Genomic DNA, 12,394 nt, shown 5'->3' on the forward strand with positions numbered 1-12,394 from the left:
CTGGTAAAAACTAAGAAATACTCAGTGTCTAGAGGGACCTCTTCCACCACCTTACTCCATCCAGCCTTGAAATAACCACCCTCCGAGCTTCTTTCAAGTCTTACATTCCAAAATCTTTGTCCAAAATATACCTTGGTCATTCCACCTTTGAAATTTTGGCCGTAAAACTCATTAAAAAATTTATCTGCCATTAACTATAAAAGAAATTCAACAAATTATTACTATAGAATTTCAATCAATTAAAGATTTGTTTAAAATTAGTACTGAACTAATATAAATTCACTTACACACATTCCAAGTTCTGATTCAAAAGCCGCTGTAATATACGAGTTCTGACATACCAAATCTTTAAAACACAATACTTCAAATTTCAACTGCCCAACTGCCTTGATCAATATCCCATCTTTGTATTTCAATTGATTATGTCTAACTAACATTATCCATCCATCTGTAAATACTGGCCGATCATTTTTTTTTCGTAATACGCACCTTTCTCAAATTTTCACCGTCCCGTATGTCAACTGTTTTATAATATGGGATGTTATCGCCCCACAGATTATAAGCAAAATCATTTGGTATCTCCTAATAAAGCAATATCAAACATGTCAAATGATAACCTCAAATATTCATATAACAGTCCAACGAAATAAAAAAAATTACCATTAAAAAAGGCTCTTCTTTACCAAGAAACGCTATGAATGAAAGAGCGTTTTTTCTTGAATCCATATCTGGACAGAATGAAATAGATACTTACAATTAGGAAGGTAAATACACTAGCATATGCATAACTTGAATATAAGGATTTTTTACAAGGATTTTCATAGTATTCATATAAAAACCATATGAAATCCTGTGGGTATCTAATGAATGCAATAACAGTTAAAGTAAATGAGTACCTTGAACTATGAACATCAAAACAACATGAAAACAACTTTAAGAATAGCCTCTTACATTAGCAAACTTTCACCAGCACCATTTTAATCCAAAAAAGTCCATCATTTTAACTCAAATACATCATCTATGCAATGTGTTTAAGTACAAACAGTGTAGATTTTTTACCGAAAACAGTGTAAAAACAATCATATACAGTTTGTGCAATCTAATTCACAATGATCACTCGTAAGAATTTCCAATTACCACACTAAAACAGTACTTAAAGAGTTGAAAGAACGTATATCAAAATTTCCGTTTTAGGGTTTGAAGTAAAGAAAATCAACAACCACCAACAAGATATTTACTATTATATTATGTAATCTGAAGATAAGTGTTTGATCATTATCACGGATTTAGGGTTTCATGAAAAAATGAAACATACAGTAAACATTATTCAGATCGGCAAACAAGTCAAGAAATCAAACTAAAACACAAACGATTGAAGTTCCGTTCATCATGATTTTGTTTTCAGAAACTTAGATTCTGATTATTTAACTTATAAACTAGAAAATTTTAAAAAAATCAAGAAATGAGATCAAAAAACATATACCGGATGTTGAACTTGATGTTGAACTTGGATGTAGAACGCCGGAGTGATCGGATCGTCAGGCGAAACCACCGCGTTTTTTGGAAGAAGTCTGCTTTAGGGTTTGTTAGGTAGAGAGCGAATGTGTAAAGAAGATAATGAAAGATTTGGTGTGTTGTCTAATTTTTAATCTTTTTGCCCAAAAATTAATCCTTTATATTGTTTTTCTAAAAAATCTTCTATTGTTAATTTTTAATTTAAGATAAATGAATTAGATTTTCTTTTTTCTTTTTTCGCAAAGTTTTTTTTTTGCAAATATAAAAAAATTATATTTTTTTTACTTTTACTTTTCAAATCATATGGCTAGAGTTTCACTCAACCCTACATTGGAAACTTGCAATCTCATTTCCCAAGATAGGGTTGAGTGAAGCTCTAGCCATATGATTTGAAAAGTAAAGGTAAAAAATTTTATGTGTCATGAGTCTGTGCGATTAAAGAGAGGAAAAATACAATAAACATATTCGAATCCTAGCTATGAACCGTCTTTTATAAATATTGATTTTTTTAACACAACCCATAACCTGTTAAAGTCACGGGTATAAAACATTAAGTGTGGGAGGGTATAAATAGAAGACATTAAGAGTGACGTAGCAGTCACGTTAGCAAGACGGCATGTTAAGAAAAACTCATGTTAGAAAGGACGTTAAAGTGGTGTTAGTATGAATAAGTTATCCAATTATAAGAAATCAAATATATAAAATTATTATGTAAATATAAATTTTTATAAAACAACCCATAACCCGTGAAATAACAGGTATATAACCTAGTAGTTATATAATAATAGGTTTATGAAACTCCACGTGGACATCTCGAGTCCCACTACACATATATTAATTTCTTTTCTTTAAATAAATAAATAATATTCATGAAACCTGAAGAGGCGACATGGCGCTCATTCCCGTTGTTGCTGCTACCACCGCACGTCTTACGGTGTTGCCACCGATAGTACCGTTTAGATGCACCAGTCGCCGTCGATCTTCGGTTCTGGCCAGTCTATCTTCTCCGCCAGAAGTGGTGGATTGGGTGGAGGCGACATCAAGCTTCTTCGAACAGGATACAAGGCCTATCATGCTATTTGACGGTAAAATTATACTGAAACCCTATTTCGATACTGTATCGATGCTTTGATTGCGATTTATGTGTATCTTTTCCATCGATTTATAGGTTTATTTTCACTCATCAGTATTCGATATAGAGAACTAGTTTTTTTTTTTTTTTTTTTTTGTATGCCAAGACCTAGATAATAGGGTTGAGCAACATAACGGCCATAACCGATAACTGACATAACCCAACCGCTATTAAATGATAACCGACATACCCAATGGTTATGAAACTTCATATAACCGACTGACCGGCTATGGTTATGGTTATGTAACTTTGGTTAACCGAAACCAAACTGAACATGTAATTATAATTCTATACAATGGATTTATGTTTTACGTTAACCATTAGTAACAAAGTGATCTTGATGTAGATGCCATTTGTTTTAATGAAGAACCGAGGTGTTATAATCGTAATTATTCCGAATCCCACATCCGTAGTTTAACCAAAAAGTGGAGTCTTGATTATTTTATAAAAATGATCCAAGATAAGTCTAAACCGTGCACGCCTCTAATAACACACAACACCCCTGTTTATTTCAAACTTTTCTTGGTTAATTAACCGAAAATAACTGAAACCGAATCATAACCAACTTCATAATTGATTAACCGTAACCGATGATTGGTTATGGTTATGGTTAATGATAAAAACCGAACCAAACTGACCCATACACACCCCTGCTAGATAATTAATCATAGAGAAAGTGAAAATTTTCCGAACGGACCCTTGTTCATGTTTGTTTGTTTAGCATTGAATTGTGCACGGGCACATATCTAACGAAAGTTCTTGTTCGTGTTCGTTCATTGGAATTGAACTTGTTCACGAACGCAGAACACGTATCGACCGGAAGTTCTTGTTTGTGTTCGTTCATTAAGGAATTGTACTTGTTCACGAACATAAATGAAAATATACCATATAAAAATTAATAAACAACATTCTTAATCCTGAACATCAGACATAATCACCTTGTTAAGCACTTGATATAATAATCATAAACATTATTATCACAAAAAAGGCACAAGTTACATGATAAGAATAAACATAATTATCCCATAATAATGTTTCAAAGATATGCGTTTCTGATGACTAGAACATGTCCTAAACAAAACAAACGGCCATGAATGAATGTAAACGAATATATTAACAAACATTCACGAATGCAATTGAAGGAACGCGACCTTTGTTCGTGCTCGTTCATTTAATTAATTAAATGAAATTCCTTGTTCATGTTCATTCATGTAGTAAACGAACTTCCTGCCGAAACGGTTCACCGAACGTTCGGTTCGGTTATAGACGAATTGTATATGTGAATGACTAACAGCAGTGGCGGAGCCTGAACTTTTTAGCAAGGGGGCTGAAAGTTTTAAAGAAAAAAGGGGGGGGGGCTCAATACATATAAAATTTTCAGGAATTTTCAGTAAATATTACAATTCGAACCGAATTCTGTTAGTTGAAACTTATGACTATTTTTACAAGATTGGTCCCCTGTACTAATGAACAATGACAATTAGAGCTATTCTTTATGTAATTCTAACATTCAGCTTTTCAGGAGATGAATGTGATTTGAGTATCATATTATCTTTTGAGTCTGGAATGTTCAGAAAGCATAGGGCTGCCTCTTTATATACCAACTGTAATATGGAAGGCTGGAAGCTAAAACCTAGGTTTATGGTAGTATATTATATAGCCGTAATGACAGTGGCGATTGCTCATAAGCAAGATTCCATGGACAATGATATCAATTATCATGCTGTGTTTTTTGCTCGATATAAAAGATGCAATCACCTATAAGCATGGTTGCAAAAGTCGCTAGGCTTTCCCTAGTTGGTCGACCGGGGAGTTGAGAGTACTCGGCCTAGGCAGAGAGTACTCGGGGAGTACTCGGACATGTTAAATTATAAAGAAATTAGTTTTTGGAAATTAAACATATGTCAAATAACATAAATTTACTATCTATAACAAAATACGTGAAAATGATATTCATTCTTTAATATAATAGGCATGAAAATTATGTTTTATTATTTTTTAAGTCAAACTCGGCCCAAGTTGACCTACTAGATACGATTTTGGCCGAGGTTAACCGCGTTTGACCGATTCCGAGTAATTAGGTTGAGTCAAAGAAAGTCGCCTCGGCAGCCTACCTTATAGCGACTACTCGGGGAGTACTCGGCCTTGGAAACCTTGTTTTACAACCATGCCTATAAGTAGTGTGTGTGAAGGGTTATAAGGATATGACTAAGCAAAACAAATTGTTCTATTTTGATAGGTGTGTGCAACTTATGTAATGGAGGTGTGAAGTTTGTACGCGATAATGATCGGCAAAGGTTTCTCTTTACTTTCATTTGATTTCACTGCTTTGTGCTACATTGGATGGTCTCTTTATACTTTTTTTTTAATCTATTTTATTTAATATTTATGTCTGAGTTGGAATGACTGGACACTGGTAATCCTTTATGATGAGATGGTCATGGGTACCAATAATGGAAGCATTTAGTAACTTATAAAAAAGATCAACACGAGTTTTGAGACTGGTTCTAGTGGTCCAAAATGAGCATTTCTAAGTTTTAAGATAGATTTTTTATTGTGTCTGAAGATGTTCATGGAAACTATCAGTGCAATGCTGGATAATTTAAGGTTTCATGCATGTTAATGTACAAGATATGTTATCGAGTCAAAACATATTTTGCAACATAGATGTAAGTATTGGAAGTAGGGCTGCAAACGAACCAAACGTTCGGCGAACAGTTCATGCACCGTTCGGCGGGAAGTTCGTTTGTGTTCGTTCGTTTAATAAACAAACGAACAAGAACAAGAAATTTCGTTTGTTTAGTTAAATGAACAAACATGAACAAAGGTCGTGTTCGTTCGTTTATGTTCGTGAACGTTCGGTAACGTCTCTGTTTGTGTTTGATAGTTCATTAGTGTTTTCAATTTTTATATCTATTTAAATACTTCAAAATTCTGACAAATTAAATATCTAATAAGTGTCAGTGTATTATATATTTTGTTCATGAAACGAATGTTTGTGTTCGTTTGTTTCCATTTGTGTTCATGAACATTAGTTTGTGCTCATTTGTGTTCGTCAACGTTCATTTTTGTTCGTTGCCTAAACTGAACAAACAAATACAAACGAACACGAACAAGTTCATTTCCTTAACAAACGAACACGAACATAAATTCTCGTTCGATAAGTGTTCGTGAACGATTCACGAACATGAATATTTCTTAACAAACCAACACGAACAAGGTCGTTCGGTTCGTTTGCAGCCCTAATTGGAAGCATACATACATGCATACTTCACTCTGATCTTGCAGATAAACTTCTGTTTCGCAGAAAGAGTGGTAGCATCATAAATTATTGTGTGAATATTTGAGTGAAGATCCTGAAATAGATTAGTGTGCTTTATGACTGGATTCATAAATATCTGGTCATCTGATATTTGGTAATTTTAGTTATGGGGTCAACAGTTAAGCCTCGTTTAGTAGAAAGAACTTGAATTGTTTTTTTACCATGTTTCGCAAACTATAATTAATAAAGCAATTCCGATGCAATGGTGTGCTTTCAATTTCAGGAGAATAAGGTTTGAAGCCCTACAAAGCGAAGCTGGCAAGAATCTATTAAGAAGGTCTGGAAGAGCTCCTGATGATATTTCAAGTGTCGTGCTCGTAGAGCAGAATAGGTAAAGTTAAACATCAATGGAAAGATGGGCGGGCCGTTCAGGTTAAGTAACATGTCGAAATGGATCAGTTTTCTGTACGGGTCAAAAGGGCAGGCGGGGTTGGGTTGACGTGTAAACAACTTTTGTCCATTTTCACTATTATGTATATATATATTTAATGCGTTAATCGTGATACAATATCAATCCGTACAATAATAAACTAACTAGACTTTAGGCAACTTTCAGCCTGTTTGACCTGTTTTCCTTTTAGCTATGTTTGTTATTTGACCCATTTGAGATGATACACAAATCCAGTCAACCCATTAAAAAAACCGGTTCATTTCAGATCATATATTAAGTCAGAAGCTGTGTTGAAGATCATGGAGTACATAGACTTGCCTTTTCCCCAACTAGCCTTCTTTCTTCATTTTGTACCTTTGTGAGGCCTTATCCTTACTAATATCCTATGGCTTCCTTCTACTATGAAAACAATTAACGAACCATTTACCTTTTTCTTTCTGCAGATTCATAAGGGATTTTGTGTACGAAAACGTTGCGGACAACCGTTATGCTGTGTTTGGACGTTCAGAGTCGTGTGAAATTTAGGGTACCGATTATAAGGTAACCTAATATTTTATGTTTATGCCCCCAATACCATAGTTTTCTCTCATACATCCCCTACTATAATCTTGTATAAAGTTGATGTCTAGAGTTGTATATTTAGGAAGTTCATAGAAAAGAAATCGAATAAAATATCGATGAATGGAACTATGGAAGTTCATATCTTATACGGTTTAAAGTTTTATAGTTTTATTTTATTTGAAATTGTCGTTCAACCACTCACTGGCTGGCTCTGTAGGGAGTAATGAAAATACGACTATAGTAAGAGTCGGTTTGATGATCTGAAACGAGTATTATAAGCTCAACCTCTTTATGTGTGAGGAAGTTTTTAAGGATTTCGAGTAACATAATTGATTGTGGTGCAAGAGAAGTATCGTTTTTGTGTGGGAGTAATGGGTCTTTTGTGACTGAGAATAGCTGAATCATTGTACATATATGTCATTTGGTGACTATTCAAATACTTGCAACACTCGAATGGTCATTGTTCTTGTCACCGACCGGTTTGGATGGCCACTATAGTTTCACCGCTAATACTTGTCGCTAAAGGCAATTGCTTGACCAATCATGATGGTTATTGATGAAATATTTAGTCACTGTCACCTATAACCCTCTACTAATTGTGACAACTGGGTCATGCCACAATCATCATAACTACCAAACAAACAAACAAACAAACGTATCAAGTAAAGTTCCACTCATATGATAGGGTCCTTGAGTTCCTCTATCTTAGAGGGTAGAGAGACTAACTTCCTATGACGCTTCCCTACCCACTGATTTTGGCTTTCACTTACCAAAATAATCTTAATTTTCGTATGATGCTTGCTAAATGATTTTAGAACTATAGCTTGAAAGTTTCCCCAACATTTTCATAACAGACTTGATTATAATAGACACAATTGGACCTAACTGATAAATGAAGGTCCGGAATATTTCACCTTCCAGTTAAGGTAGAATTGGTTGAACCAAAGCGTTTAAATCATCTTTCTTTACATGTTAAGACAGAAATGCCTCACCCATATTGTTGTAAGCATTCATTTAGTCACCTTCCATAGTTTTATGTCTTGGTTTTGAGCCAGACTTTTAGCTCATGGGATGCCATATTTGGGTAGTAGATGCTTTTGAGATTGTTTTTGAAACTAAAACACTTGAACACAATATGTGTATGAATACCATTAATATATTTGAATTCAACTTCCTTTAACAATACAAGGTTTATGGTAAACATGTAATAGTTGTGATGTAAACGTTGTAAAACTCTAGTCACGTTATGACCACATATTTTACTTGTTATTGGGACTTGGTGAAGTAAGAACCATCAAGGAAAATATACACCACACATTAGCAAAACCAAATGAATATACAGAGGATTTAAACAGGAATACCAACCTGGAAGATTTAGAAGTTGTATTAAAATCATGCAAGAAATTTGAGTCATAAGCACCATAAGCTTATAGTGGTGTACCGTATAGCTACAATACCCTGGTAACGTTTTCACTGGTTGGACGTGGAAGAATCTGCCCTTGCATAGACTACGATGCTTGTAGCCATGTAATGTACGAGTAAAGGTCTAAAGGATGCATGTAAATCAAGCGTTTTTCCTAATCATGTTTTGCGGCATTTGCCTCAAGCTACAATACCCTGGTAACGTTTTCACTGGTTGGACGTGGAAGAATCTGCCCTTGCATAGACTAGGATGCTTGTAGTCATGCAATGTACGAGTAAAGGTCTAAAGGATGCATGTAAATCAAGTGTTTTTCCTAATCATGTTTTGCGGCATTTGCCTCAAATTTTTAATCATGTAAAATCTAATTCTTGTTTTGTCTCAAATTTAAAAGTTCCCTCAAGTATTCATAATGATTAAACTATTCTACACAAATCTAATGCACGTGTAATACAAACTCACAAAACAACCAATCTTAAAGTAGGAAGATGCAACTTGTTACTTGCACATACATATTAAATGATGTTCTACCGACTACTAGCACAATCAAGTTAAAATCCATACCAAAATGGTAAATTTTCCTAACCATGTTCTTAATACATTATCAAACAACTTTAATCTTAATTCTATGAACAAGTCAAGTCCTCGAATCAACGAGTATTAAATTTTCCTGATTTTTGCTATATCCAAACATTATAAACATATTTAGATTTGACCAGAGAACTTTTCATTTATATTTTATTATACTATGCTATCAACATCTTAAATCTCATAATTTACCAGATATGGGTGTTAAACAAGTTGCGTTTATAGTTCGACAGATTGAACACGTATAAAAACGCAACTTGTCATGTTCGTGTTCAATCCCAAAACTTATACTTATTTTATTTAAGTTAAAAATTAATATATGATAATAAACCGTGGGAATGAACAGTAATTACCTACTGATTCATCACTTCAACTCTTTTAATGTTGCCACGTTATTCACTAATATGTCATAAAAACCTTAGTTAACCATTAATTCCTCCCTCCTCTTTTCCCCAACTTTGAAGCTGGATACCTTTCCATTCACCACCTCCACCTAACAGTGTTTAAAATCTGGCTAGCTCTGAGCTCTGATTGATGTGTTTGGGCGGTCATCCTACCCTTTTGACGGGTGTATTGTCTGGTCCTTACCCCTTTATAACCATTTCAAGAGAGAAAACATGGGAAAAAAGGGTGTGGCGGTGACCAGAGGGTCACCACCGTTTCTCCACCGCCATGATGACACCGTGTCTCAACAACCGTGATCACCACCGCAGTCACTTTGCCCAACAAGAGAGAGAGAGAGAGAGAGAGAGAGAGAGAGAGAGCGCTTGAAGAGAGAGAAAGGGAAATTGGCAGAGAGAAGAGAGACGGGCGGTGGTCGGAAGGTCACCTGTCACCACCGTTAAACCACCACCACGGTAATGACATCGCTGTGGTGTCTCTTTTTTTGGGGTTTTTACCTCAGGAGAGAGAGAAAGGAAAAAAGGGAGAGATGAGGGTGAGGGGCGGTAACCGGATGGTCACCATCGTCTCGCCACCACCTCGATAACCATCATGTTTTCTGTTTTGTTGGGGGTTCTTAACCTCCATACGACCATCGCTCTTTCTCTCTCTATAAATCTCTGTTATATCTTCCGACGATTGGGACATGAACAATGTTTTTGTTCTTGGTGACTGATGTACTGAAAAGTACATATGTTTTTAGTGTATATTTTGGTCAGTTTTCAGTCGTTTTGAGTCTGTTTTAGGTTAGAACTATGATACTGCTGACGTTAAGCTTTGATTTCAGGTCCCGTAGCTTAAAGTGTTGAAAAACGAGTAAAAACGAGCAGTTCGGAAGAAAAACGGGATTCGTACGCGCGTCGGAAAAGCTGGAATTCGGAAAAGAATTAAAAAAATCAAGAAATTGAGTTTAGAGGCGCCGCGTGACGCCTAGCCACCCTCGCGCCACGCGAGGGTCCCTGTTTGACCGATTTTGACTTCTGGTTTAGGGTTTGACTTTAATTACCAAGAAACTTAACTAAAAACCATTTTTTTGCGAATCAAGAAACCCTAGGACGAATTTCAGAGGAGATTTTTAGCTTTTCGGAGTATTTTGGCTAACGGGAATCATCCGATTGAAGCTTGGACCGTGAGAGTGAAGATCTTTCGGGTTTTATCTCCCGGTGTTCCTTATTTTCGCGTTTTCAATACTTTATGATGAATTCTTGTTTTGAACTTGTTTTGTTTGATTTGAACAACATGTTTCTTGGCTAAACTTAGATACTACCTAGATTTGATGAAGGTTTAATTTATGTTTGGATCTTTTAGCGGTTTTTATTGTTTGATTATGAATTGACTTTGAAAGTAAAGTGTTCTAGATTTCCTGATTTGGTGCGTGTGCGTATTTACTCCTGATTGTGGATTGTTTGCTGTTTCACATAGATTTTAGTGACGGTCTTTATCACATAATAGATCTGTGTTGATTATTTGCATCCTTGCGGGTTCGGGTGATCTTTGGGTAAATCGGCCGATAGCCTTAGAAACGGTAATTAAAATACAATCAGAAGTAAATATTCTGCTTAACTTGTCGCTGAGAGGCTCGGGTTAGTTATTAGGTCGCGGTGCAGTATATAGCTAATTTAGATTTTGAGAGAAGTCGAAGTTAGTTCCCTAATTGCAGTTGTGTCTAGTAAACCAAGTCAGAACCTAGAATTGCCTTAGATTATCGCGCTGAGAGGTAGATAGTCATATTAGGGCACTTTTAGAGTCGTTAGAGGACTGAGAGGAAATCTAACAGTCGGTAATCATAACAGCCTTGTAGGGTTTCCTAGGTTTCTTCCTGAGAAGGGTCGGGAAGTCTTAGCATTGAAATACCTTAAGGTTTAGTATTTAACGATCCTGGCTCCATACAGCAATAAAACCGTTAGAAGTCCATTCGTAGTTAAACTGGATTCAAGTCTAGGTAGCCCTTAATCTCATCTGAAACAAAACCTTAGTTTTCGTTCGTGTTTTAGTTAATTTCAATTTAATCATAATTTTAGGATTTTAGTAAAACCCCCCCAAACACAATATTTGTTTAGTCGTGTCAGTGTCTAGTCTAAATTGAGTCGTTAACGTAATTCATAGAGTCCTTGTGGGTTCGACATCCGGACTTACTTTTCTGTGCTAGAGTCGACCGGTACACTTGCCGGTGAGTAGTTTAGTCAGGTTATAGAGTCTAGATTTTTATTACTTGAGTCTTAATTTAGGGTAATTTTAGTTTAATTAGTTGAACTACTTTTTCCACATAAGTGACCTATTTGGGTGATCATTGCTTCTTGAGACCTCTTTAGTTGTGATGATTTCAAACCCAACAATGATGTTGGCTTGCCATAGCGGCACTAAGCGGGTTCAACGACGATGATGGTCTTCTCAGATCTGAGTCGATTTATATAGTTCGATGCGTTTTTTAAATCAGTTTGTTTTTAGTTTTTGCTTTTACAATTTTGAATGATACGGTTGTTAGTTGTTGCACTTGAAGCGGATATTTGGTCAATCCGTGGTTAGCTTCTTTACTGGCTTTTGCTTCTTTGAAGTTCCAATGGTGTATTGGCTTTTGTGAAGGTTTGATGAAAAGGCAGTTTTTTATCTTAGTGATTGTGGTATTGACAGTAGTTATGAAATGTCATGTTTTTTTATGTTGGTGCTGAAAAGCATAGACTGTGTATGTTGATTTATTGTGGATTTGAAGTGTTTTCCGGCGATGATGTTAGCTTGCTACTTGGCGTGGTAACTCCGGTTGCAGCCGTCGCGGCACTGAGCCGTATTTTGTTTCACTCTAAGCTTATTTCACTTTGTGACAACAATGATAATAACTTTTAATATGAGCCGAATGGGTTTGTAGTTTTCCTTTTTTTTTCGCTTAATGTACATCTTTTTGGATTGAGTTTGACGCTTCAAAGCATTATTTCTGGCATTGTCATTGTTAGATGACGTTCGTGGTGGTTGTTGCCATTGTATTAAAGGCCGATTAAACCCGTTGTGGAGCACGGTTGGAAAAAATCC

The 12,394-nt window shown here is 35.6% G+C and overlaps 1 protein-coding gene across 1 annotated transcript; it reads left to right on the forward strand.

Moving 5' to 3' along the window:
* The first annotated feature begins 2,367 nt into the window (after positions 1–2,367).
* Positions 2,368–7,104, forward strand: LOC110894277 (DCC family protein At1g52590, chloroplastic). The gene is made up of 5 exons (XM_022141480.2): positions 2,368–2,600; positions 4,887–4,944; positions 6,193–6,300; positions 6,626–6,718; positions 6,804–7,104. Exons 1-5 carry the CDS (start codon positions 2,405–2,407, stop codon positions 6,883–6,885), a joined length of 537 nt encoding a protein of 178 aa, XP_021997172.1. The 5' UTR covers positions 2,368–2,404; the 3' UTR covers positions 6,886–7,104.
* Positions 7,105–12,394: the final 5,290 nt, after the last annotated feature.

The sequence above is a fragment of the Helianthus annuus genome, chromosome 12, assembly GCF_002127325.2.
Source record: "Helianthus annuus cultivar XRQ/B chromosome 12, HanXRQr2.0-SUNRISE, whole genome shotgun sequence".
Lineage (NCBI taxonomy): Eukaryota > Viridiplantae > Streptophyta > Magnoliopsida > Asterales > Asteraceae > Helianthus > Helianthus annuus.

Excerpts from the sequence above, each read along its gene's own strand:
- LOC110894277 (XM_022141480.2), top strand. The coding sequence starts at position 2,405 with ATGGCGCTCATTCCCGTTGTTGCTGCTACCACCGCACGTCTTACGGTG. Across the intron at positions 2,601-4,886 it reads GCCTATCATGCTATTTGACG|GTGTGTGCAACTTATGTAAT; the intron begins GTAAAATTATAC and ends CTATTTTGATAG. Across the intron at positions 6,719-6,803 it reads TTTCTTCATTTTGTACCTTT|ATTCATAAGGGATTTTGTGT; the intron begins GTGAGGCCTTAT and ends TTCTTTCTGCAG.